This window comes from Myiozetetes cayanensis, unplaced genomic scaffold (assembly GCF_022539395.1).
Source record: "Myiozetetes cayanensis isolate MyiCay16 unplaced genomic scaffold, myiCay2020 scf3, whole genome shotgun sequence".
Taxonomy (NCBI): Eukaryota; Metazoa; Chordata; class Aves; order Passeriformes; family Tyrannidae; genus Myiozetetes; species Myiozetetes cayanensis.
Window position 1 is genome coordinate 1,224,843 of NW_026087521.1, and position 26,601 is coordinate 1,251,443.

Consider the following 26,601-nt stretch of genomic DNA (forward strand, 5'->3'; position numbering starts at 1 on the left):
GTTCTGCTTTTTTTTTAGTTTGTTTTCTTGTTTGGGTTTTTTTTTTTTTTTTTTTTTTTTTTTTTTTTTTTTCCCTTTTTTTGGGTTTTCTTTGGTTTGATTTTGGGGTTGGAGGCAGCGGCTCGAGGGCGGGCGGGCGCATGCGGTTCCCTCCGGGGGTGTGTAGCCATCTCGAGAACAATAAAAAAACAACAAAAAACTGAAAAGAGAAATTACACCCTCCCGAGGCCCCTCTGCTGCTTTTCTCAAGGCTGAGGCTGCTTTGTGACCCCAGCCCTGGGGGCTCCAATCCAGCGTGGCCCCAGCCTGCCCCTGTTTTCTTGCTGTTTTCCCCAAAACTCTGGAAGGGGGGAGGGAGGGTGACTTGTCAGCCTGGCTGGCAGTGCCGTGGTGTCCCTGGTGTCCCCCGTGTCCCCTCAGTGGGGCAGGGGGCCGGGTGGCAGCGCCCAAGGCGCGGCAGAGGGGCCAGGCGGGGGCTGTGCCGGTGGCAGCCGCTGGTGGCTCTGCCAGAGCTGGTGCAGCTCCTTGAACTGCTCCACCATCCTGTCCTTGAGGTCGGGGTGGGAGATCTGCAGCGGGATGCTGTCGGCCGACCACGACAGCTCCCCGGAGAACATCTCCAGCAGCAGCCGCGCTGCCACCGGCACCACCTGCAAGAGCCCCCGGTGTCACCGGCGCAGGGACACGCCCGCGTCCTCCCGGGGACAGACGGGGGCCCAGCCCCTCACCTGCACCGTGATCAGCTTCTTCTCTTTGGGCTTCTGGTCCGGCCACTCCTCCCCAAAGCACAGGAAGATCTCGAAGGGGGGCGGGGTGGGGGTCTGCCCTTTCTGGAACTGGATGAGCCCTGAGGGGCCCAAGCCCGAGGTGAGGGGCAGGACGGGGCCTCACGCCTGCCTGTCCCACCACCACCCCAGCTGAGCCCTCCATCCCATCCTTTGCCCTCAGAGGACACCCCTTCCCCTCTGACCGTTTAGGAAGCCCTCGAGGCTGAAGAGCTTGGTCCTCGTCTCCCTCTGGATGGGGTTGGGGCCGGGCTGGGGGCTGGCACAGGGCCCCGTCCAGAAGACCTTGCACTGGCAGAGCCGGAGGGCAAAGAGGTCCTGGCCCTGGAGCTCCAGGATGAGCCCCCGGTCCAGCACATCCAGCAGCTGGTGGGTGTAGAAGCGCTGCTTCTCGTTGGGAATGGCGTCGGGAGCAGGGAAGGGCACCTGCTCCAGCGTCAGCGGCCCGAAGAGCTCCTCCTGCTCCCGCGTGGGCTCCAGGCTGCTGTGGAACAGCCGGCAGCCGTGGGGGTTGCTCACCGTGAGGGCACAGACCTGGCGGCCCCGGTACTGGAACTTCAGCTCCAGGTCAGTCACTGCGGGGGCAGCGGGGTCAGGGGGGGCCAGGGAGCACCCCAGGGACACCCACACCCACCCCGCGGGCACCCCGTGGCCACGTCTGTCCCGCCATCCCACAGCCACCCCTCACCCACGGCCACCCCCATCCCATCACACCTCCCCGAGCACACCCTGTCCTGCCACCCCACCCAGCCCCCCGTGAGCCCCCCGGCCCCTCCTCACGTGGCAGCATGTGGGGGCTGACGAGCAGGTCTGGCATCAGGTGCTCTGTCGGTGCCACCTGGCAGGCCGATGGGGGGCCCAGGGGGGAGCCCGTCTCGCCGAGGGCAGGGGGGCGCAGCTCGGGGGCCCCCTGGGTGCCCCCCAGCTCCCCCTGGAGCAGGGCCGGGGGGGGTGGCACAAAGGGCCCCCCTGAGGGACAGCAGCTGGCGAAGCAGGGAGGCTCCTCCTTGGGCCAGGGGTAGGGGGGCAGCAGGTCCCCCCCATGTTGGGTGTCTGGGGCAGAGAGGAGGGGGTCAGAGGGTGCACCCCAAAGGTGTGTCCCCACCCACCTGGCACCCCCCACTCACCATCGATGCTCAGGGCTGTCATCTTCTGCAGCTGTGGGGGAGAGCAGGAGTTACCGGGAACCCCCAGCCCCTCCCAGGGGTCCCCGGTTGGGGGTTCCCCCAAGCCTCGCCCCCCCCCAGGTACCTGGCTGACGTCTTCCTCCCCACTGCAGCCATAGTCGTCCTCATCCCCCCCATCTGCAAGGGAGAGAGGGGCAGTTGGGAGCTGCAGAGGCAGTTGGGGGGTGCTGGAGAGGGTATTGAGGGTACTGGGGACTTGTGGGGGTACTGAGGCTCCACAGGGTGATGGGTCCCTGCTGGGGGGCAAGTCTCTGGAGGCACTACTGTGCCCTTATGGCGGGGGGTGGGGCTTGCGGGGTGCTGGGTCTGTCTGGGATGCCGGGTCCCTGTCGGGTTCTGGGACCTCACAGGGTCTCATAAGGGGGTTTATGGGGTGCTGGAGCCTTGCAGGGTGCCAGGTCCTTGTGGGTGCCCTCCCGGAGCCCCCCCAGCAGTACCTGCGCCCCCGGGGGGGCCCTCGCAGAGCTCGTAGACGCGGAAGGGCTGGGCCGGGGACGCGCGGGGCCCGTCCAGGAGCAGGCGGAACTCGCGGCTCTTGTTGAGGGCGCAGCGCAGGGTGGCCTTCCAGCGCGGGGGGTCCGGGGGGTCCCCGGCGCGGAACCGGCCCGTTTCCTGCGCCCACGCCTGGGGGAGGGCGGGCTCAGCACCCGGCACGGGGCACCCCTACCCGCTGTGCCCCTGCCAGCCCGTCATCCCAGGTCCCCCTCGGCACCCTAATCCCACCGTCACACCCCCGTCCCGTGTCTCACCACCCTTGTCACTCCCATCCTGCGTCCCGCTCATCGCTCCCATCCCACGTCCCCATTGTCCCCACCTCATGTCCCCGCTGTCACCCCATCGCTCCATGCCATACCCCCACTGTCACCCACCCCATGTCCCCACTGTCACCCCATCGCTCCCATGCCATACCCCCATTGTCACCCACCCCCTGTCCCCACTGTCACCCCACAGCTCCCATGCCATACCCCCACTGTCACCCACCCCCTGTCCCCACTGTCACCCCATCGCTCCCATGCCATACCCCCACTGTCACCCACCCCCTGTCCCCACTGTCACCCCATCGCTCCATGCCATACCCCCACTGTCACTCACCCCCTGTCCCCACTGTCACCCCATCGATCCCATGCCATACCCCCATTGTCACCCATCCCATAACCCCATTATCACCCATCCCATGTCCCCACCCCATGTCTCCACTGTCACCCCATAGCTCCCATGCCATACCCCCATTGTCCCCACCCCATGTCCCCATTGTCACCCCATCGCCCCAACTCCCCCCCCAGCCCGTGTCCCCCCGGTGTCACCTTGAAGATGGTGTCGTGGTCCTGCGGCCCCGGGGGGTTCCTGGTGGCGTGTCCCCAGGGGATGACGAAGCGCCGGTGCTCGGGGTCGAGCCAGCGCAGGCCCGGGAAGCGGTGGCTGCTCACCTGGGCCACCAGCCAGGGCTTGAGGCGAACGCGCCGGGGAGGGTCCATGGCCTTGGGGACACCACGGGCACCTCGTGACCCCACAGCCCCGGTGCCACGCTCGGCCCCAAAAGAGGAACCGGAGCCTCCCCACAGAGACCGTGCGGGGCCCCCGTTCCTCTTTCGGGGCCGGGAGGGGGGTTGAGGCCCCCCCGAGGTTGTGCTTCCCCCCCGGGAGGGTTGGGGGCGTCACCCGCGCCCCGAAAGCAGAAGCTGCGGCGGCTTCGGGGAAAGAAAAGTGAAGCTGAGAAGGGGAGGGGACAGGAGGAACAGGGGACACGAAGGACAGGGGAAGGACACTGGGAACGGGGGACACGGTGGGACAGGGGACACGAGAGATGGGGAACACAGAGACATGGGAGGGACACAGTGAGGAGACAGGGGACAGGAAACAGGAGGATAGGAGGACAGGAGGGACACGGGGAACTCACGGGGGAGAGGGGACACGGGTGACAAGGGACATGGAGACGGGACCAGGGACACGGGGGTGACACGAGGGGACAAGGGGCACAGGGGGATAGGGAGGACATGGAGCTGGCATTTATGGGATGAGGGGGGAACAGGGGACAGAGAGACCGGGGAGTACACGGGGGTTACACGGGGGACGGGGACACGGAGGACACGCGGAGTCCAGTCCATGGTCCCTGTGGGGTCCCTCCCAGCAGTCGCGAGAGGGGGAGATTCCCCCGTGATCCGCCCCCCTCCGACCCTGGTGCCCCGCATGTCGCCCCCCCACCCCGGGGCAGTGCCCACGCCAGTGTCGCACGGACCGGCACTGGGCGCGGCGGGTTCCGGGGGTGCCCCGGGGCTGCTGCCCCCGCTCAGGGACGGGGCGCTGCTCCCGGACTCCCCAGTATAGCCCTACCCAGGGGGACCCATCCCACGACTCCTTCCCCATGGGGACCCCCGGCGGAGCCCCCCGGGTCTCACCTGCGCTCGGGGCCGGTCCCGGGGCCGCCGCGCGGAGCTTCCGCACGCGGGGCCGGGCGTGGGCGTGGGGCGAGACCGGCCGGCACCGCCCCGGCACCGCCACGCCCGGGGGTCACCGGGAACCGGTCCCGTGTTCGCCCGGGCCCCCGCACCCCGAGTCACCCTCCCCTGGCCCCCTGTGTGTCCCCACCCCGGCCCCCGTGTCCCCCCACCCCGTGCTCCTCTGTGTCCCCCTGAGGCCCCCCATCCCCGTGTCTCCTTGTGTGTCCTCTCCGTATCCCCCTGAGGCCCCCCATCCCCGTGTCTCCTTGTGTGTCCCCTGTATCCCCACGTGTCCCCCCATCCCCGTGTCCCTCTGTGACCCCCGTGAGCCCCCACCCCCTTGTCCCCTGTGCCCCTCTTCTCCCCGGCTGTCCCCCCGCCGGAACACGGGCAGACCCCTCATTAACATACTATTTGCATACATTTGCATGTCCATATCCACGTGACGCGCGGGGATCCCCGCGGTGGGCGGGAACCTCCTCTGCGGGCTGTGATTGGCAGCGCTCTCTGTCATTCACCCTAGGCTCCGCCCCGCCCCCCCGCTCGGCCCCGCCCCTTGTTGCCCGGCAACGAGGGGAGGGGCCGAGTTGATGGGCGTGGTCTTGGGGGGGCGTGGCCTGTCTATGGCGCCGGGTGGCTCCCGCCGCACTCCGGGCCCCCCCGGTGCCCCCCGGGCCCCCGGTGCCCCCGCCCCGCCCCGGCAGGAGAAACCGGAGGAGGTACCGGGACCCCCTTCCCCTGGGGGGGAACGACCCCGTTCATCGCTGCCGCGAGGGGGCTGTGTCGGGGTGTCCCCGGGGTGCGGGGCGGGGGGATTAGATCCCGGTGGATTCCCGGGGGTCGGGGGTCGGACCCCGGTGTGTTCCCAGGGGACAGAAGCAGTTATTCCGGTGGATTCCCAGCCGGATCGCTGCTCTGCGGCTCGTCCCGCCGTTCCGGCTGCCAGCTGTCCCCTCCTTTTGCTGGGATCCCGGTTGATCCCGAGGGGCAGCTGCAGCCCGGCTGAATCCAGCGCAGGACGGGGCTTGATCCCAGACGGGGAAAGGCACCAAGAACGCCGACTGTGGGAAGCTGAGGGGATATTTCCCCCAAGGATCCCACTCCGATGTCCGCTCGGGTCTTGCAGGGGGTTTCTCTGGAGCGGGACCCCGGATGGGGTGGGCGTTGAACTCCGGGATTTCGGTCACGGGAACAAAACGGGGGAAAACCTCAGGGTTTGGGTTGTGTCGCGGCTCCCCCAGTCGCTCCTTCCCCTCCGAACCGGCTCCGCTGCCGCCGCGTTCCCGCGGGCAGGAGGGATGGCGCGCCGGCAGGACGGGGTTTCCTCCCAGCCTGGCACAGTCCGCCCCTCTTCACCGCGTGTTTTTCTGGAAAGAGAAACTGGGATGTGTCTCCCGGATCGCCTCGTGGCCGTGAGAGGGAGCCCCAGCCCTGCCCACGCCGGAGCCGCTCCCGGCGTGGTGGTGTTGGAAGGGATTCCCTGGAGCTGGCCTGGCACTTCCCGGGCTCCCGGCCAGCTGTGCTCTGGGTGCTATCCCGGTGGATTTGGTTTTGGGGCTACTTCTGCTGGGTTTGGCCATACAGGGAGAGCCTGTGGAAACATGGCTCCTGTGCTTTCTCATCCCAACTTTGGTGGCTCTGGAGCTGGGATGTGGTGCTGAGGAGCCGGCTGGGGCACTGGATCCGCTCTGGGATCCATTTCCTCGGCAGGTCGGCACTCTGGCTCTGACATCCCATTTTCTCCACGGCAGCTCCGAGTGGACGGTTCAGCGGAAGCTGCGGGAATTCTTCTCCATCCCACGGTGCCTGGTCAGCGTGTTCAGCCTCTTCCTCGTGGAGCTGATCCGCTTCCTTGGCGAGGCGCTGGTCCAGGTGAGCCGCCCCATTCCCACAGAGACGCGGCCAGAGCTGAGGACGTCAAAATCCTTCAGCGTCGGGAGAAGAAACTTCTGGTTCCCGCTATCCCAAATTTCCCCTCCTATAGCGGAATTTCTGTGTCTCAGCCCGTTTTTGGTGGCTCCCGCTGGCAAATATCCCTCAAACCCAGGATTTCATCCCAAATCCAGGCGCTGGTGGTCGGCGTCCTCACAGCTGTTGGCGACCACGTCCTGAAGCCTCTCCTGGCAGCGGCGTTCCACAGCCTCTTGCAGCCGCTCCTGCTCTTCCTGCTGAAGGTGCTGGGTGGCATCCGGGACCTGGTGGATCCTGTGCTGGACGTGGTGGCCCGGCTGTGCTCCCAGCTGGCCGTGCTGCTCCGTGCCGTCCGGCTGGTGGAGATCCGCCTGCACCCGGACACACGGACCGGCCCCGTGGCTGGCTGAGGGGGCCAAGGAAGAGAAGGAGGAGGAAATCCACACTCCTGGGAATTGTGGATGAGTGGGCCTGGCTGTGGCCCAGGAGGTACTGGAGGGGTCGGTGTATCTGTGTGTCCGGATGGGGCGCAGCGTGCGGTGTCGCTGGGAGCGGCTTTGGATGTTCTAGCTCTGCAAATGTCTCCTTAATTTAATTAAATTCCAATTTTATCTCTTGGACCTGGAAGTGGTGTTCCTCTCCCTGCCTGGAAAGCTTGGCTTCCCATTGGGAAGGACATCCCCACGCGGCCTCTTGCAGCCGGGTGGGTTCTGCTGCTGTGGAGGTGCCCGGCGTCTGTTCCTCAGCTTTTCCTGGCTCCCTGGCACCCCAGGATGGTCTCCAGAGCCAGTGGCATGGGATAGCCCGGGATTTGGGGGCAATAACAGGGAAAAATGAGGGATTGCCACCCTGTCTGTATTCCTGATAACTAGTTCTGGGGCACAGTTTGGATCTGGATCGTGTTTTCCCTTCCAGATGAGGTGCCTGAGGAGGGGAACGATGGGAGCAAAGCTCTGGGTGTGTTTTACAGACCCTTGGAGGGGCTGGTGCCAGGACTGAGCCACGTTTTGGGGCTCTGACCGCCCCAGTCTTGCTCCCTCTGCCCTCTCCCCTTTTTCTTCTCCCCTTTCCTCTCTCCCCTCTCCTACGGCGCGGCCTCCCGGGAGCGATTCCCCCCCGCTGGCGCAATCCCTGCAGCCCCGATGATTCCATGCTCAAAGCCCTTTGCTTTTTATGGACAGGAGCGGCGGTTTGGAGCTTCCCGGGCTGTAAGATCATCCTCGGGCCGGAGCCGGGGCCGCAGCGCTCCCGCCGGAGGCTGGCCGGGCTATTTGGGGGGTGCTGAGTTCACGGAGCCGTGACGGGATGTTCCCTCGGGCGCTGCGAGGCGTCGGGAGCCGGGAGCCAGCGAAGAGGAGCTCTCCGGGATCGGGTGACGAAGAGCAGCGCGGGACGGAGCGCCGGAACCTGCCGGGCAGCGGGAAGCGAGCTCGTTTCCCGGGAAAGGCAGAGCCGCAGGCGGGCACGGGCAGGACCCGCCTCAGGGATCGGATCCAGGATGTCCCGCGGCAAAGCCACCGTGCCAGGACGGCCACACGCCGAGTCCCGGAGCCTCCCGAGACACTGGGGACACACGGTTGTCTCTGGGTTCTTTCACTTTCACCGGGACCCAACCACTGCCTCCCGTGACCTTTCCCCGAGGAAAGGGTTAAAAGGACAAACCTGAGAGGGAGGTTTTGGTGGGAGGTTTCTCCCTGTGCTGATTTAGCTGGCAAATCACTTTAATGACTTAAATGGTTTTAATTAAATCCATCTGCTCCGTAAACAGGAGTTCCCCAGTTCAGTCTCTCCTTCTTGGCTCGAGCGCTCCCAATAAAAGCTCCAGGAGATGGAGAGAGTTAGGGAAAATTTACCGCCCGGGATGAGGGGGAGACTGATGGTGTAATCCTTCACCAGCATCCGTCATCTCGCAGCGGGAGAGCGGGGCGGAGAAGCCCCCTCGGAGCTGGGAGCTGTCCCGCCCCGCAGCCCCCATCCCGCTGCGGGATCCCGGGAGTTCCAAGGGGCGGCGTAAGAGCCGCTTGGAATTCGCGCTGCACATCCGACGTGAGCGTGCCCTGGCAGTGACAGCGCAGAGGTGCAGAAACACACGGAATTTGGGGAGTTCGGGGTGCCGAGCGGGAAGCGGGAGCTCCGGGCCGCCGGCTCGGCTGGGGCAGACCCCTCTTTTCTTCCTCAACACACGCCCGAGCCCGGCGGGAGCGGGTCCTGCCTCGGAGCCGCCCCGGGCTCGGCGCTGTCCCATGTCCCCGCGGTGGTGGCCCCGGACAGGTGCTGGGGACAATGGTGTGTGCCCCTGGCAACGCCAGGGACAGCGCCGTGCAGGGACAAGGACATTTCTGGGCTGGCGGCCGCGCTGGCAGCGCCCTCGCATTGCTGCTCCCTGAGATCACGGCTCCCAGCGCCTCATCCCCGGCTCCCAGCGCCTCATCCCCGGCTCCCGGTGCCCTCGGCACACGCCGGGGCGGCCGGAGGAGCGGGAATTCCGTCTCTGCGGGCCCCGGAGCTCCGCTCCGGCCCAGGCGGCTTTGCCGAGGGCTGACCCCGAGCAGCGGGAGGAGGGGACGCGGGGCCGGGGTTCGGCCAGCGGGGCCGGGAGGGATGCCAGGAGCCCGACGCGGCCTCCTTGGTTCTTCCCTAAATAGGCGGCAGCGGGCTAGAGGATTAGCCGGGGCATTCCTCGCTCCCATCCCTGTGTCCAAGCCTCCCACAGCCGCCCCACTTTTGCACGCCCGGCCCCGGGATTCCTCCTTCTCCCTCGCCCCGCACCTTCCAACCACCGCGGGGGGGATCCGCGGGTTGTTCTGCCGGATTTTTTGTTGTTTTTATTTTTTGGTGGGGAGCGGGAGGTTCGTGCTTTTCCCAGTGCCGATCCAGGATGGTGTCACGGCCCTGCGGCTCCAGGGTTTATGGGATTGGGCTCAGCGTGGCTCCCCTTGGGAGCACAGCTGTGGGACCAGCCTGGCCCCCCGACTGCCAGAGCACCCCACGGAGGGTCAGGACGAGGCACAGGAGCATCGGGGTAAATCGGGAATGAGTCATTGGAGGAAGCTGGGAAAGGTTTGGTGGTTTGGGCTTTCCAAAGCCATCTTCCCATTGGCTGAGGTAAACTGAGGCAGGGCATGAGACACATAAAATTCCCTCCTCCTTTGCCCAGATCCTGAGGCCATCCTCCCTGGAGCTCTGCTGGCCAAGGTGTGTGACAAGGGGGCAAACGGGGCTGCAGCCCAAAAGCTGGTTAATAAATAACATGGTTTGCTAAATTCTGGGGTTTGGAAGCATCTGAAGGTCCCATTAATGAATATCCAGCTGGGAAGTGTGTGAAAATTGGATTATCACCCCCCAGTTTGGGGTGGAGCTGCTCTCAGCACAGGCCAGGAGCAGGACAAGGCCAAGGGGAAGGGAAATGTCATCTGTCAGTGGGGAGAAACCATTAAATGTCCACAGTTTGGGGAAAAACAGTGGGATCCTGGGATTGGGGAGCTTGAGACGGGAAAGCAGGGATTGGGAGTTGGTTTTGCCTTGTGCTAAGTATTGTGAACAAAGAGGATCCAGCTGCAATGTGTCAGTGGCTTTAAAAGATTGAGAAACTGGGAGAAGTGGAACAAGGAACAATGGGAATGGTCTGAGAAGCAGAGAAAAGGGGGTTCATGAGGGACTTGGAGCTCAGGGGTTCTTTGGCTCCTTCAAAAGAAGAGGCAAAGGGATTTACATGAGCACTTCTGTGAGGAAATGCAATAAATCACTCCCAGAGCAGGGAAAACGGCCGGGCTCAGTCAACACAAGAACGGCAGCCATGGATGGATCGAATGGGATTTGATTCCCATTAGGGATGGTCAGACTGGATTGTGGGGTAAGAGGTGGATCACCTGCTCCCACTGGCATGGGCCAGACCTGGGGAAAGCTGGGCTGCTCCCCATTTTCCTGGGAGCCCTGCATCCTTCCAACTGGAGGTTCTCTGGGATTTCTTGGAAAGAGAAAAATCTGGAGTCCTCTGGGGAGTAAAGAAAAGCTTGAAATCCACAAGCATTAAAGTCTAAAAACCACAGAGATGCCCCCCAACCTTTTATTAAAATAACCAAACACTTCAGCACCTCAAGGCATTTTTTATTAAAAAAACTTCTAAACGCCCCTCAAACTGTTTTTTTTTAATTAAAAAAAATAAATCCCAACCCCCTCAAGCCATTTTTTATTTAAAAGACCCACCTCAACCCCCTCCAAGGCGCATTTTCAACGAGCAAAGCATTTCAACCTTGCTGAGTCACCTTTTGACCGAAAAGCCCTCTCAGCCCCGCCGAGCCACCTCTGATGAACAAAACCAAACAGATCTCCTGCTGCCAGTGCCCGCTCCCGATCTCCGGGATCGTGTTCCCTTTGAGAGCCTGCCAGATCCAAGGGGGGGATTAACGAGGGGAGAGATGCAGCGGGAGGTTCTCCAAGTAACTTCGGGTGAGTTTTTTTTCAGGCTGTGACTTCACTGCGGGGCTGTGTCAGTCCTGGCCCCGCGAGGGTAGAGGGAATTATCTCATGGACTGTAAATATCCGCCGGGAGCCTCTGCCCCGGCACAGCTCCCTCGGAGCGGGGGAGCCGCAGCCCTGGCCTCTCCCGCTGCCCTAATTTAGGCATTTCTGCGGGATGGGGATGAATCACGGCCCTGGAAGCGCCGGTTTCTCTCCGGGGGCTCCGCGGGGAGCGGGGCAGACGCGGCTCCCGGGGCTCATCCCTCGGCATCGGCGCTGACCTCAGCCCCGATGTGTCACCGCGAGGAGCCAGCGCGGGTTAAATAGAACCTGACGCTGCTGGGAGCCCGTAAACCGGGATCGGGAGACATTCCCTGCCGATGGCATCACACCTCGTCCAAGGAGCCCTTTAGAGCGGCGCAGCCTCGGCCACCGGAGCGAGTGGGTTTATTTATAGCCGGGCTGTCACTCCAAGAGAGGAGCCCTGAGGTTATTTCCAGATCCATGTGCTCATGGCTTAGGACACGTCTGGAGCATGGCTGGGACCCACCTGGAGAGAGGGGCTGGAGCGTGTGCAGGGAAGGGAAGGGAGCTGGGAAGGGGCTGGAGAACTCCTGAGGGAGCTGGGGGGGGCTCATCCTGGAGAAAAGGAGGCTCAGGGGGGACCTTCTGGCTCTGCAAGTCCCTGCCAGGAGGGGGGAGCCGGGGGGGGTCGGGCTCTGCTCCCAGGGAACAGGGACAGGACAAGGGGAAACGGCCTCAAGCTGTGCCAGGGGAGGCTCAGGTTGGCCATGAGGAGGAATTCCCTCATGGAAAGCGCTGTCCAGCCCTGGCACAGCTGCCCAGGGCAGGGTGGAGTGCCTGTAACCTGGAAGGATTTCCAAACCCTGTGGATGTGGCACTTGGGGACATGGGTCAGTGGTGGCCTTGGCAGTGCTGGGGATGGTTTCCAACTGAAATCCCCTGGCAGCTGGCAAACATCCCAATTTTCCAGGAGGGCGACAAGGACGACCTGGAAGCTCCAGGCCTGTTGTCTCCTTTTGGTGCCTGGTCCAAGCATGGAGAAGGTCACTCTGGGAGTTACGGAGAAGGAACACCACACCCATGGGGCCACCAGGGAACATCCCGGCTGCCAAACCTCCTCAAGGTCTTCCCTGAGGTGATCCATTGAAGCCAGAGGAAATCCTTTGGGATTTCAGTAAGGCTTTCCCAGAATCCCAGAGGTTGGAAAAGTCTTCGCAGCCCATGGAGTCCACTCTGTGCCCCATCCCCTCCTGGCAGGGACTTGCAGAGGCAGAAGGTCCCCCCGAGCCTCCTTTTCTCCAGGATGAGCCCCCCCAGCTCCCTCAGGAGTTCTCCACACCCTTCCCAGCCCCGTTCCCTTCCCTGCTCCAGCCCTTCCATCTCTCTCTTGCAGTTTAAAAATGTTTCAATTCTGTCTCTCCCCACGTCATTCCTGACATCTTTGCCCAGCCCAGCTGGACAAAGATGTCAGGAATGAGGGAAGGGCTGGAGCTGTGCCAGGGCAGGGTCACGTTGGATCTCAGGGAAAGGTTCTTCCCCAAAGGGGGGTCAGGCACTGAACAGGGAAGAGGTCACAGCTCCAGAGCTCCAGGAGTGTTTGGACAGCGCTCTCGGGGCCAGGGTGGGATTGTTGGGGTGTCTGTGCAGAGCCAGGGGTTGGATCAGTGATCCCTGTGGGTCCCTGCGGCTCAGGGGAGCCTATGACTGTGTGAACGCAACTGTTTCCATGGCTCTGTGGCCAGAACTCCACCCGAGAGGCTCCGTGGCAGCCCCGCTGCTTGTCCGGGTGGGAAAGGCTGGGAATGGCCCTGGGAATGGCTCTGGAATAGCCCTGGAATGGCCCTGGAATGGCCCCCTCGCCCCCCCCAACATGGCGCCCCCGCCGCCTCGACTTTCCCGCCTTTTCCACCCCCCTGTCCCTCCCAGGCGCGTGCGCAGTGAGCACGGGGCGCCCCTCGGGGGGGCGGGGCCGGCGGCCGGCGCGCGCCTGAGGACGTGGCGCTTTCCAGCCAATCAGCTCCGGCGCCCCGCGCGTGGGGGGGCGGGGACAGAGGATGGCAGGGACGGGAGGGGTGGGCGGGGCGCGGCGAGAAAGGGGCGGGCGCAGGTGCGGAGTGACGGCGGATCGGACCAATCAGCGCGGAGAACGGCGCGGCGGGGGAGGAGCGGCCGGGCTGTGATTGGCTGGCAGCGCGGGCGCGCGGGGGGCCGTGCGGCGTGGCGGGGCAACGACTTCCGGTGCGCGGAGCGGCGGCGGCGGCTGGGACGGTGAGGGACGGGACGGGACGGGATGGGATGGGATGGGATCGGATCGATTCGGTTCGTTCCGATCCGGGCATGGGCTTCGGGCCCGGGGAGCGGGAGGCGGCGGCGGTGGCTGTGCCGGGCCGCTGTGTGGCGGCGGTAACGCGGCCGGGCCCGGTCGCCATGGGAACGGGCGGGAGCGGCACCGCCGCCGTGCCCGCGACTGCCGCAGCCGGGCCCGGCCCGTGCGGTGCTGAGCGGCCCCGGGGCCGCCCGTGTGCCAGACCCAGGGCGGGCCGGGGCTGCCCCGTCCCGGGCACTGAGCCCCGTCCGGGCCCCGCCGCCCGCCCGGGACCGGCCCGCGGGCAACCCCGCAGCGTCCTCCGACGGGTGACGGGCTGTGGGACCCCCTGGATAACGGGATAAGGGGCTGTGTGACCCCCGGGATAACGGGATAAGGGGCTGGGGATCCCCGGGATAACGGGATAAGGGGCTGTGGGACTCCCGGGATAACGGGATGAGGGGCTGTGGGACCCCTGGGATAACGGGATAAGGGGCTGTGGGACCCCCGGGATAACGGGATGAGGGGCTGTGGGACCCCCGGGATAACGGGATAAGGGCCTGTGGGACTCCCGGGATAAGGGGCTGTGGGACCCCTGGTGGTGCCGTCCTGCATGGGGTGTCACCCCAAATCCGTTTTCCCCTTCCGGAGCCGTCGGTGACCCCCAGGCCCTGGGGGGCTGGTTTGGGGCAGGACCTGCCCGTTTATACCCTGGGATTGGTTTGGGCTCCCAGTGACTCCCTCAGATCCATAAATTCCCCCAGGGCTGGGAATTCCCCTCAGAGGTGCCCCCTTCCCCCTTCCTGTGTCCTCGTGTGGCACTGGGTGTCCCAGGTAATTGGTGCCTGGCTGCTCCAACGGGATCAATCCCATAAAAAGCCACAACAGGAGCTGATTCCCAAACCTGAACGAATTGTGTCGCCCCTGAGGGGGTTTTGTGGGATCTTATCAGCTTCCCAGGTGGGAAATGTGCTTCCAGAGGGGCTCCTGCTGTAAATCCCACCACAATTCCGAGCCCGGCGTGGAATTCCAAGTGAGCCCAATGGGAATTCTGGGTTTATTTATTCATCAGTATTGAAGCAAACCCAAGTTCCTCCATCAATAACCCACCCAGCCCTCCTGGAATGACGAATTCCTCCCCCAGCTGAGGTTCCAGACCCCCCATTCCGAGGGGACAGCCCCCACCTTTCCCACCACTGATCCCTGTTCCTGCCTTCCCCTCTTTGCTCGGGAGAAGAGGGATCCGCTGCCCTTCCCAGCTGGAAAAGGGCTGTTTTTTCCAGGGGGAATCTCGGGGTCCATCCCATTGGCTGGCAGAAGGTGCTGCCAGGGTTTTTATGGATAATTGTGGGTAGCAGTTGGTGTGTTGGTTTGGCCTCTCCGAGCACCTCTCCCAGGATCCGTGCCTGGATCCGGTTGGAGGTCGGAGTGTCCCTCTGCAGTGGCTTCCAGAGGCTCTGTGTGGACTCTGGAGATAAAATCAGGGTGTTTGACCCCGTTCCAGGTCACTCTGTGCCCCAGGCCGGGCTGATCCCTGGGATGTGCCTGGAATGAGCAAGAGTCAGATCCCTGGGACGGGGATATATCCAGAGCTCTGTTTAGATAACACCTGGAATTGGCTTTTCCCCTCCTTTCCCCTCCTCCTGGAATGTTTTTCTTTCCTGGAAACACCAAAAAAGTGACTTTTTCCTCTTTATAACCCAAATCCCCTTTCCCTGCTCCCCCCAAACTTCCAAAGGAATTGGACTTTGCAGGTTTTCTGAATGGCCCAATAAATCCTCCTCCCAAAAAAGGGGCAGGAAGGGGCTTTTCCATGTCCTTGTCCCCGTGTCCTGATGCCACTGTCCTAGTTTGACATGGGGCCAGTCCTGGGTCATTCCTAGGTCACTCCCAGGGCAGAATTCCTTGCTCTGAGTCCAGGTTAAAGGCATAAGGATGGGGAATACCCGGAGTTTAAACACAGATTTAAAGAGCTGAAGGTGGGGAGCACCTGGATGTAAATTTAAAGGGATGAGGATGGGGAATACGTTTGGCTTAAATTTCGATTAAAGCAGTGAGGGTGTGGAATATCCCGAATTAAATTCGGATTTAAGAGCTCTGGATGGGGAATATCCTGATTAAACTTAGATTGAAAGAGTTAGAGAAAGGGAATATCTTGATATAAGTTTAGGGTTAAATGGATCAGAGGAGGGAATACTCAGATTGGAATTTAAAGGGAATGTCGGGACAGAGGAGAGCACGTGCTGTGCTGGGTGTGTTCCCATTCCTCCTGCTGGGATCTCCTTCTCCATGCTGGATCCCCTTCCCTCCCATTGGGATCCCCTTCCCTCCCAGTGGGATCCCCTTCTCCACCCTTGGATCCTCTCCCAGCCCCAGCTGTTGCTCCAGGGGACTCTGGGATGGGGGTTGGGAGTGGGAGTGGCTCTGGGGTGTCCGCACGTGCCAGGGACTCAAAGGTCACTGTGTCCTGATAATCCACATTAATTAATCCCTGTGTCCTGATAATCCACATTAATTAATCCCTGTGCCCTTATAATGCACATTAATTAATCCCTATGCCTCGATAATCTGTGTTAATTAATTGCTGTACCCTGATATTCCGTGCCAGGGAATCGCTTTTGCCCAGATAACCTGTATCAGCTCATTACTGTGCCCCGATAATCTGGATGAATTAATCAGTTTGCCCTGAGAATCTGCAGGAATTAAACCGTTTTCCCAGACAAGCTGCATTAATCAGTCATTTGTGCCCAGATAATGTGCACTAATTCCCCATTTTCCCAGATTACCTCCACTAATTTCCCTTCTTTCCCAGATAATGTGCACTAATCCCCCATTTTCCCAGATTACCTCCACTAATTTCCCTTCTTTCCCAGATAATGTGCACTAATCCCCCATTTTCCCAGATTACCTGCATTAATTTCCCTTTTTTCCCAGATAATGTGCACTAATTCCCCATTTCCCAGATAATGTGCACTAATTCCCCATTTCCCAGATAATGTGCACTAATTCCCCATTTTCCCAGACAGTCTGCATTAGTTCATCATCTTTGCCCAGGCAATCTGTATTTATCACTTTATTGTCTGGATTAATTCCTCATTTTTGGCCCCATAATCTATATTAATTAATCTGGTTTTTCCCCAGTAACCTCCACATAATTCCCCATTTTTTCCCCAGGCAACCAGCACTAATCCCCATTTTTTCCCAGACAACCATCCCTCATCCCCGTTTTTTCCCCCCCACCAACCTGCCCCCGCTCCCATTCCAGCTCCGCTCCGTGCCCGTCCCCGGCGATCCGGCCGCCCTTCCCCGTGCCCATCCCGGCCATCCGTGTCCCCGTGCAGGCCCAGGGAGGATGCTGTTCCCGCGGCTCCTGCTGTGCCTGCTGGCGTGGGCGCTGTGCGGCTCCGGGAAGCCGACGGAGCGCAAGGAGCGGGTGGTGCGGGAGGCCCCGCTCAGCGCCCGCGAACACGACGACGCCCAGAGCTTCGACTACGACCACGACGCCTTCCTGGGAGCCGAGGAGGCCAAGAGCTTCGACCAGCTCACCCCCGAGGAGAGCAAGGAGCGCCTGGGGTAAGGACGGCCCCGCCAGCATTCCCGGGGGGAGCTGTGATGCTGGAGAGCCCGCTCCAGCCTCCGGAGCCGCCTGGAGCGGGAACTGTCTCTGCCCAGCACCGGGCATTCCCCAAAAAGTCACCTGGAGACATTCCCAGCGCTGGGTGCTTCCCAGAGCTCCAGAGTGGAGGTGACAGTGGGGGGCTGTCCGTGTTCTCCAGGTAGTGCCAGAACCCCTGGGATCCCTGGAGCTTCCCAGCTGGTTGGGAGCTGGGAAAACACAACCTGCGTGGAGATTCCCTCTCTGGCGCGGGGCTGTGCCTCCCCTGGGATGGGATCGTTCTCCTCTGGGATGGGATGGGCCTCCCCTGGGATCTGGGATTGCTCTGCCTCCCCTGGGATTTGGGATGGCTGTGCCTCCCCTGGGATTTGGGATGGCTGTGCCTCCCCTGGGATGGGATGGTTCTCCTCTGGGATGGGATGGTTCTCCTCTGGGATGGGATGGTTCTCCCTGGGATTTGGGATGGCTGTGCTTCCCCTGATCCCTGGCTGGGCATTCCCAGCCCCCCTAGTCTGGCTCTGGGATCATTCCCGGGAGCAGAGTGGGGCCGTTGTGTCCCTGCAGCAGCTGCCCCGCAGTTGTTCCAGGGGCTCTGAGCGGCTCCATCCCTGAGAGCTGCAGTCCCGAGGAGGGAGCAGGGTGGGCTGGAGGCTCTCTGGGGAGCTCGGGACACTCCTTGGGATGTTGGGCTCCAATCCCGGAATTCTGAGGGGAGTTGGGTTGAGTTTCATGGTATCATGGAATGACTTGGGCAGGAAGGGGCATTAAAGCCCATCCAGTGCCACCCCTGCCATGGGCAGGGACACCTCCCACTATCCCAGGTTGCTCCAAACCCCGTCCAACCTGGCCTTGGACACTCCCAGGGATCCAGGGGCAGCCACAGCTTCTCTGGCCAACCTGGGCCAGGGCCTGCCCACCCTCCCAGCCAGCAATTCCTTCCCAATATCCCACCTAAACCTCCCCTTTTGGCAGCTGAGCATCCCGACTGTGCTGCTGCTGGAGCAGCACCCGCTGCAGCCCGTGGTGAATTTTGGGAGATTTTTGGGAATGGGGCTCCCTGATGGGAAGGAAAAGCTCAGCCACGTGTGGGTGGTGAGGGAACCCCCGGAGCGAACCAAACCTCACGGATACAGTGGGATGTGCGGGGCGGGGGCTGCCAGGCTTTTCCATGGACTCTCCATTCATCCCTATGGATCATCCAGGCTCAGGGTAGGAGGGAGCTGCTGGCCTCGCCCTCAGCACTTCACTCTTGGAGGCCAGAGGGGAATTTTCCCCGCTTAGGGACTGTTTAATCTGGAAAACCCCTGGATCCCTTGGAGCCAGGCCCCGGTTGTTCTGCAACGTCCAAAATACAGGATCCAGGAGGCTTTTTTGCCTGGGAAATCAGAGCAAACCCCTCAATCCTCCTGGAGCAGTGGCAGATTCCAAGGGAACTGCAGCTCCGGCTGCAGCAGGCAGGGCCCCCCTGGCCTCCCTCCCCCGCCACGTTCCCGATCCAAGGGCTCCGTCACGGCTCAATCCCATTGTTCTGCTGAGTTATCTGCCGGAACGCCGGTAGTGCCGCCCGGGCAGAGTTTCCATCAGAGATTCAACGCCCTCCACACAACAAACCAGCCTCCCTTTTATCCACAGAGGGCCAATTCCCACTTTCCCCAGCTGGAATTGCTTTGATAAACTTGTTACCCAGGTCTGATTCCATAAATTCTGCGCTTTAACGGGAGTTGTGCTGTGGGAAGGGCCCATTTTCCTAGGAGAGCTCCGCCTCGGGCTTGACCAGATCTTTGCATGCAGCTCTGCTTTTTGGGCAGTCAGGGATTTGGGAACAATGTCCTGTGCTCTGTCAGTCAGGGATTTGGGAACGAGGTCCCACTGTGCTCTACCTTGTTTTGTCCGAGCAACATTCCCTGGCAGCAGCACTGGGCACCCAGATCCCCTTGCATCAGGGAGTGGGAACGAGGAGCAGCTGCCAGCCCTTCCCAAACATCTGCTGTCCCCGCTCTTGCAGGGGGACAGAGTGGGGGGGTTTGGGAAAATGTTCGGATTCGGTGGCTCCTGCCCTGGGAAAGCAGCCGGGAGCAGCTGGTGCTGGCCCTGGGCTCGGGACCAGCTGGGGGGAGGAGGTTTGGGAGCTTCCTGAGTGCCCAGCTCCAGGCTGGAGAGGGAAGCTGTTTGACTTTCCTGGGAAGCTGTTCTCTAATTAACCCCCTGCAAACTGCCCTGAAAAAGCTGCTTTGGCCATTTTCCCACCTGGGAAAGGGAAACGTGGAATTGTTTCCCTGAAACCTCTGATTTATTTGTGGCTTATATATTTATAATGGCCAATGTTTAATATTCATGTGATATTATTGATCTTTTTTTTAATATATTTATGTGGAAAGCTCTGAATGTTTCTGTGACATTTTTCATGATTTCCTGCGAAGTTCAATCAGGAATATTGGAGGAGACACTTTGCACGTGGAGATGGAAAATTCTGAAATATTTCTGTAGTATTTTACCTGATTTCCCTGTAAGTTTGGGCTCTGTTGAGGAGCTCTGGTTGCACATTTACATATTTATGTTACATGTTGCTCTGTAAAACCCCTCAGGTCTCCCAGGCAGGGCACCCCATGCTGCCCCCATGCCGAGACTCTGCCAGAGTCAAATCCTGTGTTTCCCCCGGTTTTCTCACAGTTCTCTCTCCAGCTTCCCATTGTGCCATGGAAGAATTCTTGGTTTTCCTTGATCAAGGCAATTCTGGAACACAAAAACCTGGGAGCAAGTGCAGGTGGCTCCAGTGTCCAGGTTTCCCTTTGCCTCAGTATTTTGGGAATTAATTGTCCTGCTGGTGATTTAAAAATGCCGTTATTTTCCACCTGTCTTTTAAAATTCCTCAAATACCTCGGTTGAGCTCAGGATTCCTGAATGGCTTTCCATTAAACCTCCCTGTCAAAGGAGAAAAACCAGGATCTTGCTTCACCAGACAAACGATTTTTTGGGACTGATTTATCCCTGATTTTCATCCGGGGGGGGGGAGCTCAAAACCGTCCCGGCGTGGAGCTGGAGCAAACCCCACGGATCCAACAGCCCCCACCATCCCCCCAGCTCCCATCTGCCCCTGGATCCCGCATTCCTGCCGTGGCTTCTCCTACAGCTGCTGCTAAAAATAACGGAGGCACGCGGCTGCTCCGGTTGCTGCCCCGGGCAGCGGGTGGGACCGGCCCAACTTCCCAGTTCTAGGGAAAAACGTGTGCCTGTGCTCCTCACCCGGCACCATCGAGGTGGGAGGACGCACGGATGGGGCTTTAACAAAGAAGCTTTTCTGCTGAAATTCGTAATTCCTGAAGAAACCAAAGCCCGAGCGGTGATTTCCGTGTCGGAGCCGGTGTTTTCCGTGTCTGAGCTGGTGTTTCACCAGCTAAACCAAACGTTGATTTGAAGGATGAACTTTCCAAATAGTAGAATTCCCATGTTCCGTAACCACCTTGCCTTGTTCCTCACGCCACCAGGAGAGGCGGAGCCGAGATTCCCGTTTTTAGTAGAAAGCCATGTCCGTGCTCCCCATCCGGTGCCATCTCAGTGGGAAGGACACACGGATGGGTCTTTCCCAAAGGTCTGATAAGGAAGTTTTTCCCCAAAAACCTTTAATTCCTGAACAAACCAAAACCTGAGTGGCCCAATAGTGGCTGAGCTGGGGTTTTGGCAGCTGGTTTTAGGGATAAACTCTCCAAATAGTTGAATTCCCAAATTCTACTTGCTCCCTCTTCCCCTTCCCATTCCCTCCCCTGTAGCCTCTTGTTTTCTTTAACATTTAGCTGGATTTCTCCATGTTTCCCACAGGAAGATTGTAGGGAAAATAGACGAGGATGGCGACGGGTTCGTGACGGTGGAGGAGCTCAAGGCCTGGATCAAGTTTGCCCAGAAGCGCTGGATTTACGAGGATGTGGAGCGGCAGTGGAAGGGCCACGACCTCAACGAGGATGGGCTGGTCTCCTGGGAGGAGTATAAAAATGCCACCTATGGATACATCCTGGGTAGGTCCTGGTGGTGCTCGGGATGAGCCTTTCCTGGAGCCAGCAGTTGGGACGAGCTGTTCACGAGGGTCAGTGGGATGTTCATGGATCGGGAGGGGGTTGTGGGGTGAGGGTCAGAGGGAGGGACATGGATCAGGATGGGGTTGTGGCAGAGAGGGAGCTTGGAGCCTGGATTAAGGAGGCCCAGAAGAACTCCATGATTGGGAGCGTGGAGGAGCAGCAGCGGTGGGAATTTGACTTGGCCCAAGCTGGATTTGTCCCCTGGAATGAACCCAGGGATGTGCCAGCCTGGGCAGGTGGCCCCAAAGTCTCGCTTAAAAATCCCCCAGACTCCCCAAATTGACCTTCTGGTGGCATTACTGAAGGGAAATCCAAGGAAAAGAACCCAAAATATGTGAACCTCCCCCTACAAGGGGATGTTTGTGCCCCCACAGAGCCCCAGCCTTGTGTTATTGATGTCTCTGGGGACAAACACAGCTCTGGGCTGAATCCCACTGATTTAGGGATTAACAGCATGCAAGAATGGAGGTTTTTGATCCTTTGGAATTCCTGGCTCATGGGGACATTTGGAACCTGCAGGCAAAACCAACTGACCTGTGGCTCTGAAACCACCTTAGTGTGTCCATCCCACCCCTAATCCACAAAAACCATCAGCAGAACCCTTTCCCTTGTCCCAGGAGCAGTGTTAGACTCTGGAACTTGGGGATTTTAGAACACGAGCCTCAGACACCCCCAGGAGCACAGGAAGGAGCAGCTGTTTTGGGGTTAAAACCTTAAAACACCCGCTCCCTGTGCCAGCTCCTGCCTCCCGCACCGCAGACGGGGCCGGGCGGAGGAGCCGCGGCTCCAGAGCGTGAAACCCCGCTCAAATTTCCTAAATATTGCCAAAAATAGTCAAACTGCTCCGTGGGATGTGCGGAGGGGGAGCTGCCACACGGGAGGCTCATCCATCTCCCTCGGGCTCATCCGTGTCCCTCGGGCTCGGGGAGGATCTGGGTTTACCGTGCTGGTGGCTGGGGAAAAATCCCCCACCCCTTCCCGGGCTGGGGCAGCGCTTCCCAAGCCTCCCTTTGCCATGGATTTCTGGGATCTGTGCTTATCTGCCCATGTAAATCCAGCCTGGAAGGGGAAGGAGAGATCCTGGGAAGGGTTGGAACACCCTTTTTTACGTGAGGGGTTTGAGGGGTCTGGGGTGGGATTTAAGACCTGTGGGCGTGGGACAGGGAAAAATATAAACCTTAATGAGGAAAACCTTAAGGAGGGAAAACTTAAGGAGGGGAAACTTAATAAAAGAAAAACCTTAATGAGAAACCCTGGAATTAGTGAAACCCTCTTAATGAGCTTAAGGAGAAGCCCCTTCCCACAGCCAGAGCAGCGAGAGGGCAGTGCCCAGCCCCAGTATGGCCAATCCCGAACCCGGAGCGGTGCTGGAGGCTGAGTGTCCTTGGCAGGCCCCGATGGAGCCTCAGCTCGTGCTGCTCCCACATAGTTGTGTCCTTACGGAGCGCCGGGAGGGTCCCGCCTCACGCCCTGGCTCCGGCTCCTCTCGGCAGGAATCGCTTTTCCCCGGTTCCTTGCTGCTGGAAGATTCCCTCCCTTCCCCTCGCTCCCCTCCCTGGCCAGAGCAGGGCTGGAATGCCTGGGAAGTGCCTCCGGAGCGTTGGCAGGCAGTACTGCCCTGGGCTGCTCCAAAGGGTCAGGAATGCAGTGTTTTGTCAGCAAAACCCCCCCAGGTGCTGTGGATGGTTTTATTAATTAGTTAATTAAAGACGAGAATGAGTCACCAGGTGGCCCCCAGAGGTGTCACTGAGCAGTGTGGGGGGCTCCACTGGGGGAATCCCAGGAAGCAGGGAATACCAAGTGGTAAATATCCAAGAGCTTCATCTTAGAGTGAAAATCCCTTCGAAACTCCCTTCAAAATCAAAATAGAATAATAATCATCATATTATCATCATCATCCCGTTATTGTTAACTCCTCAGTCCTGGGGTGGGATCTGAATCATCATCATTATCATTATCCTATTTCTGTTAACTCCTGAGTCCTGGGATGGGATCCGAATCATCATCATCATCATCATCATTATCCTATTTTTGTTAACTCATGAGTCCTAGAGTGGAATCTGAAACCCGGAATGTTCATTCCAGGGGAAGCTTCTCCATCTGCTCCCCCAAACCTCCCTCTGCCCAGGGACCAAGACACAGAGTGGCTTTGCAGGCTCTTGGAGCGAGGGGGGTTGACCATTTTTAGCCCACCTGGCCCCCCCGCCCTCCATCAAACTCATCAGTTGGCCTGACAGCAGTTGAGGAATGGGCCAAATCCTGAGGGTTTCCTTGCTTGGGAAGCTGTGCCGCTTCCCAAGGTGAAACCTTGGCAATAGAATAGGGAATTTTGGGTTCATTCTACCCTAGAGGTGCCTTAAAATCTTTAGATATTTAATGGCTCTGGGGCTGCTCCAGAGCTCCTTAATCTGGAGTCCCTTGATCCAGAGCTCCGTAATCCTTGCCTTTTGTTCCAGGTAGCAGAACAGGGACAAAGGGACTGAGCCTTTTGGAGCCTGGCTCTGGTTTAACCTAACCCAGAGCGTGGCCACAGCCACATCCTCCTGGATCCATGTTCTCCACAGGGACACTGCCAGTTCCGTGTCCCAGAGCTCCTCTCCCGCTGCCGGTGGTGGCCCTGTGATCCCACCCGGCCGATGCCTCCCGGCTCTGCCGCTGCCCCGGCAGCGAGCGAGATCCCCTTACACATTCCCCTCCCGAAATAGCTCCAGCTGAGCCTCCGACCGTGCCGGCCAAACCCTCCTGGGCCCTGTCTACTGGGGCCTCTCCCTGGGAGTGCCGCAATCCCGGGGCTGCTGCAGCTCCTCCTTCTCCTGGGAATGGGCGCAGGAGAGACGTGGCGGCTGCCAGGAGCTGCGGTGGAGGCTGCAGTGGCGAAGCGTCGGGAGGTTGGGCTGAGGTGGGGGGTTGAGGTTGGGGTGGAGGAGGTTGAGGTTGTGCTGAGGAAGTTGAGGGTGAGAAGGGCCCCACTGAGGAGGTTGAGCTGGCGATGAGTTTGAGTTGAGGGTGAGGATATTGAGGTGGTGGTTGGGTTGGGTTATGCTCGGGTTGGGTTGTGGTTGGTTTGGGTTGGTGCTGACCATGGTCCCTCCCCTGCCTGAGCTGATCTGGGCTCTCCCTCTGCTCCTTCCCAGATGATCCCGACCCCGACGACGGCTTCAACTACAAACAGATGATGGTGCGGGACGAGCGGCGCTTCAAGATGGCCGACAAGGACGGGGACCTGGCGGCCACCAAGGAGGAGTTCACGGCCTTCCTGCACCCCGAGGAGTACGACTACATGAAGGACATCGTCGTGCAGGTGGGGCTGGCACGCAGGTGTTGGGAAGGGGGTGTTCCCAGGAAGCTCTGGTGGGGTGGGTATCACTCCAGGTCTGGCTCATGTCTCTGTGCAGGAAACCATGGAGGACATTGACAAGAACGGTGATGGCTTCATTGATCTGGAGGAGTACATCGGTGAGATGCCGGAGCCACGGTGCTCCATGTCCCCTCCGTGTCCCTTCCGTTTCCCCGTGCGGTGTCAGCCGCTGCCGGCACATCCTTCCCATCCTTCCCCCTCTGGGAATGTTCTCTCTTCCAACTTCTCAACTTCTGCCCTCCACCTTGGGCCACTGTTGGGGATTTTGGGGTGGAATCCTGACCCAAATGGTGGGCCCCTGTTTGGGATTTTGGGGATGGACTTAGGGAGCTCAAGGCTTCGGGTCAGTCCTTGGGATCCCGATCCCACTCTCCCCACAGGTGACATGTACAGCCAGGATGGTGACGCCGACGAGCCCGAGTGGGTGAAGACGGAGAGGGAACAGTTTGTGGAATTCCGGGACAAGAACCGGGATGGGAAGATGGACAAGGAGGAGACCAAGGATTGGATCCTGCCCTCGGACTACGACCACGCCGAGGCCGAGGCCCGGCACCTCGTCTACGAGTCCGACCAGGACAAGGTGGGCAGGCGCTCCGGTGGGATTTCGGGAGGAGCGGGCTGGGAGGAGGAGCAGGGGGGATATAGCGGGATGTGGCATTCCCTGCAGGACGGGAAGCTGACGCGGGAGGAGATCGTGGACAAGTCGGACCTGTTCGTGGGCAGCCAGGCCACGGACTTCGGGGAGGCGCTGGTGCGGCACGACGAGTTCTAGGCCTGTGCCGCCACCTGCTCAGGGGCTCCGTCCCGCGCCCAGGCCGCTCCCGCCACGGGAAACCCCATCCCGGCTCCAAAGGGATGGGGCTCGGGAAAGCCACACACCACCCCCCCCCAGCACTTGGGGCTCGTCTTGTCGTGGGTTTTCCTGGGATTTTAACGACTTTAGGGTTATTTTTGTATGTTTTGGTTTTACCATGTGTGGAAATGGCTCCCCCCACTTCCCCCCGGCGTGGGGGCGGTGACGGGGCCACCCGGGGCTATGGGGGGAGTGGGGGATTCACAGAGGGATTGGGATTGGAGGTGGAATAAAAGTCGGAATTGGGACGCAGGTTGAAATTGGAATTAAAATTGGAACCGAAGCTGGAATTGGAATTAAAATTGGAATTTGAATTGGGAAATTAAAATTGGAATTAAAGTTGGAATTGAAATGAAAATTGGAATGAAACATGAAAACGAAAATTGGAAATTGAGGTGGGATTTAAACACGAGAAGTGAAATCAAATTAAATGGAAACACTGATGTGAAATTGGAATGAGAATTCAAACCCCCAAAAAAAGCCCTGAAACCCATTGGAGCAGCAGCAGGACCCCGGGAGGTTTCAGGGGGCACCCAGAGGGGACCCTAGGGGAGGTAACCCCGGGGCATGGGAACCCCCCGTCCCCCATCGTTGCCCCCCAGGATCTGGCCGGGCCCCCCCCCCCTGCACCGGCCCCACTCCAAGTGCCTTGAATCCCCCCAGCTTGGGTGGGCTCATCCAGCCATCCCACCCCGCTCTGGGATGATTCCCAGTGTTTTCCCTCTTCTGGGTCATTTGTCCCTGCCCGCAGCTCCTGGAGCTGTGTGGAATTGGCCTGGTCACCCCCAAATTCCTGGGTTTTCCCTTAAATCCTTTTCCAGGGGTTTCCAAGTGCTGACTGGATCCTCCCTCCTCCTCTTCCTTCTCTTCCTCCTCCTCCTCCTCCTCCTCCTCTCCCACCTCCCCGTCCCTAAATCCAGGGGCGAGCATGTTGGGAACATGTCCTCGTGCTGGGCTCAGGGATCTGGGAATGTGGGGGGTGATTTGGGACACCAGGGGTGATCTGGGACAGCAGCTGTGATTTTGGGAACACCGGGAAAGCCCCCCAGTGCACCATCAGCCCCTGTGGTCCCTCTCCTGCTTCCCCCATCCACGAGGATTCGAGTCTCACTGACGACTCCGGACATGGATTTTTTGCCTCCTCCGGGTTTATTTGGTTCTCTGCTCTGGCTGATTGAAGGGATCCGGGTCGGCTGGGGCTCAATAAACTGTTCAACCCCCACGGGCCGGGGGGCCAGACCCCAGTTCCTGTGTCCCCCCAAACTGGGATCTAGGGGAACCCCCCTAGATCTGTGGGCAGGGGGAGCCCAGGGAAGGGGAAGGGCTTGAGGGGTCTGGGGGCGGGTTTGGGGTTTCAGGGAGGGGAGTGATGTGGGGCCTGAGGGGAATCCTGGCCCTCAGCACTGGAGATCGGGGGGGCTCAGCCCCACAGAGGGGATCCAGTCCCACCCCAGCCCCATGAATAGGGGGCTCAGTCCCCCCCCAGCCCCATGGGGTGATCCAGCCCCATAGCAGCCCCACAGATAGGGGGAGCCAGCCCCACCTCAGCCTGCATGGAGGGCATCCAGCCCCTCCTCAGCCCCATGAATGGGG

General features: G+C 60.3%; 3 protein-coding genes across 10 annotated transcripts; 2 read left to right on the plus strand and 1 right to left on the minus strand.

The window, feature by feature from the left end:
• Window positions 1-41: 41 nt before the first annotated feature.
• On the minus strand, window positions 42-4,476 carry IRF5 (interferon regulatory factor 5). The gene is made up of 9 exons (XM_050324749.1): window positions 4,369-4,476; window positions 3,277-3,450; window positions 2,410-2,596; window positions 2,037-2,089; window positions 1,913-1,943; window positions 1,566-1,838; window positions 971-1,360; window positions 729-847; window positions 42-650 (listed from the first exon to the last, which is right to left on the minus strand). The coding sequence occupies exons 2-9, from the start codon at window positions 3,445-3,447 to the stop codon at window positions 417-419; spliced, it is 1,458 nt and encodes a 485-aa protein (XP_050180706.1). The 5' UTR covers window positions 3,448-3,450; window positions 4,369-4,476; the 3' UTR covers window positions 42-416.
• A 552-nt stretch (window positions 4,477-5,028) lies between these two features.
• On the plus strand, window positions 5,029-8,086 carry LOC126644690 (translation initiation factor IF-2-like). Of its 6 annotated transcripts, XM_050324338.1 has the most exons (5): window positions 5,029-5,129; window positions 6,162-6,282; window positions 6,477-6,810; window positions 6,950-7,024; window positions 7,503-8,086. In XM_050324338.1, exons 1-5 carry the CDS (start codon window positions 5,034-5,036, stop codon window positions 7,531-7,533), a joined length of 657 nt encoding a protein of 218 aa, XP_050180295.1. In that variant the 5' UTR covers window positions 5,029-5,033; the 3' UTR covers window positions 7,534-8,086. The 6 variants fall into 6 exon arrangements, 4 of the variants coding, with proteins under 4 accessions (XP_050180295.1, XP_050180296.1, XP_050180292.1 ...); XR_007629997.1 differs by having other exon boundaries at window positions 6,162-6,810; XM_050324339.1 differs by lacking the exon at window positions 6,950-7,024.
• A 2,638-nt stretch (window positions 8,087-10,724) lies between these two features.
• On the plus strand, window positions 10,725-26,252 carry CALU (calumenin). Of its 3 annotated transcripts, none has more exons than XM_050324792.1 (7): window positions 10,725-10,770; window positions 16,453-16,684; window positions 20,544-20,737; window positions 23,932-24,098; window positions 24,193-24,253; window positions 24,536-24,735; window positions 24,823-26,252. In XM_050324792.1, exons 1-7 carry the CDS (start codon window positions 10,740-10,742, stop codon window positions 24,925-24,927), a joined length of 990 nt encoding a protein of 329 aa, XP_050180749.1. In that variant the 5' UTR covers window positions 10,725-10,739; the 3' UTR covers window positions 24,928-26,252. The 3 variants fall into 3 exon arrangements, with proteins under 3 accessions (XP_050180749.1, XP_050180750.1, XP_050180748.1); XM_050324793.1 differs by lacking the exon at window positions 10,725-10,770 and adding an exon at window positions 13,059-13,074; XM_050324791.1 differs by lacking the exon at window positions 10,725-10,770 and adding an exon at window positions 13,630-14,144 and having other exon boundaries at window positions 16,377-16,684.
• Window positions 26,253-26,601: the final 349 nt, after the last annotated feature.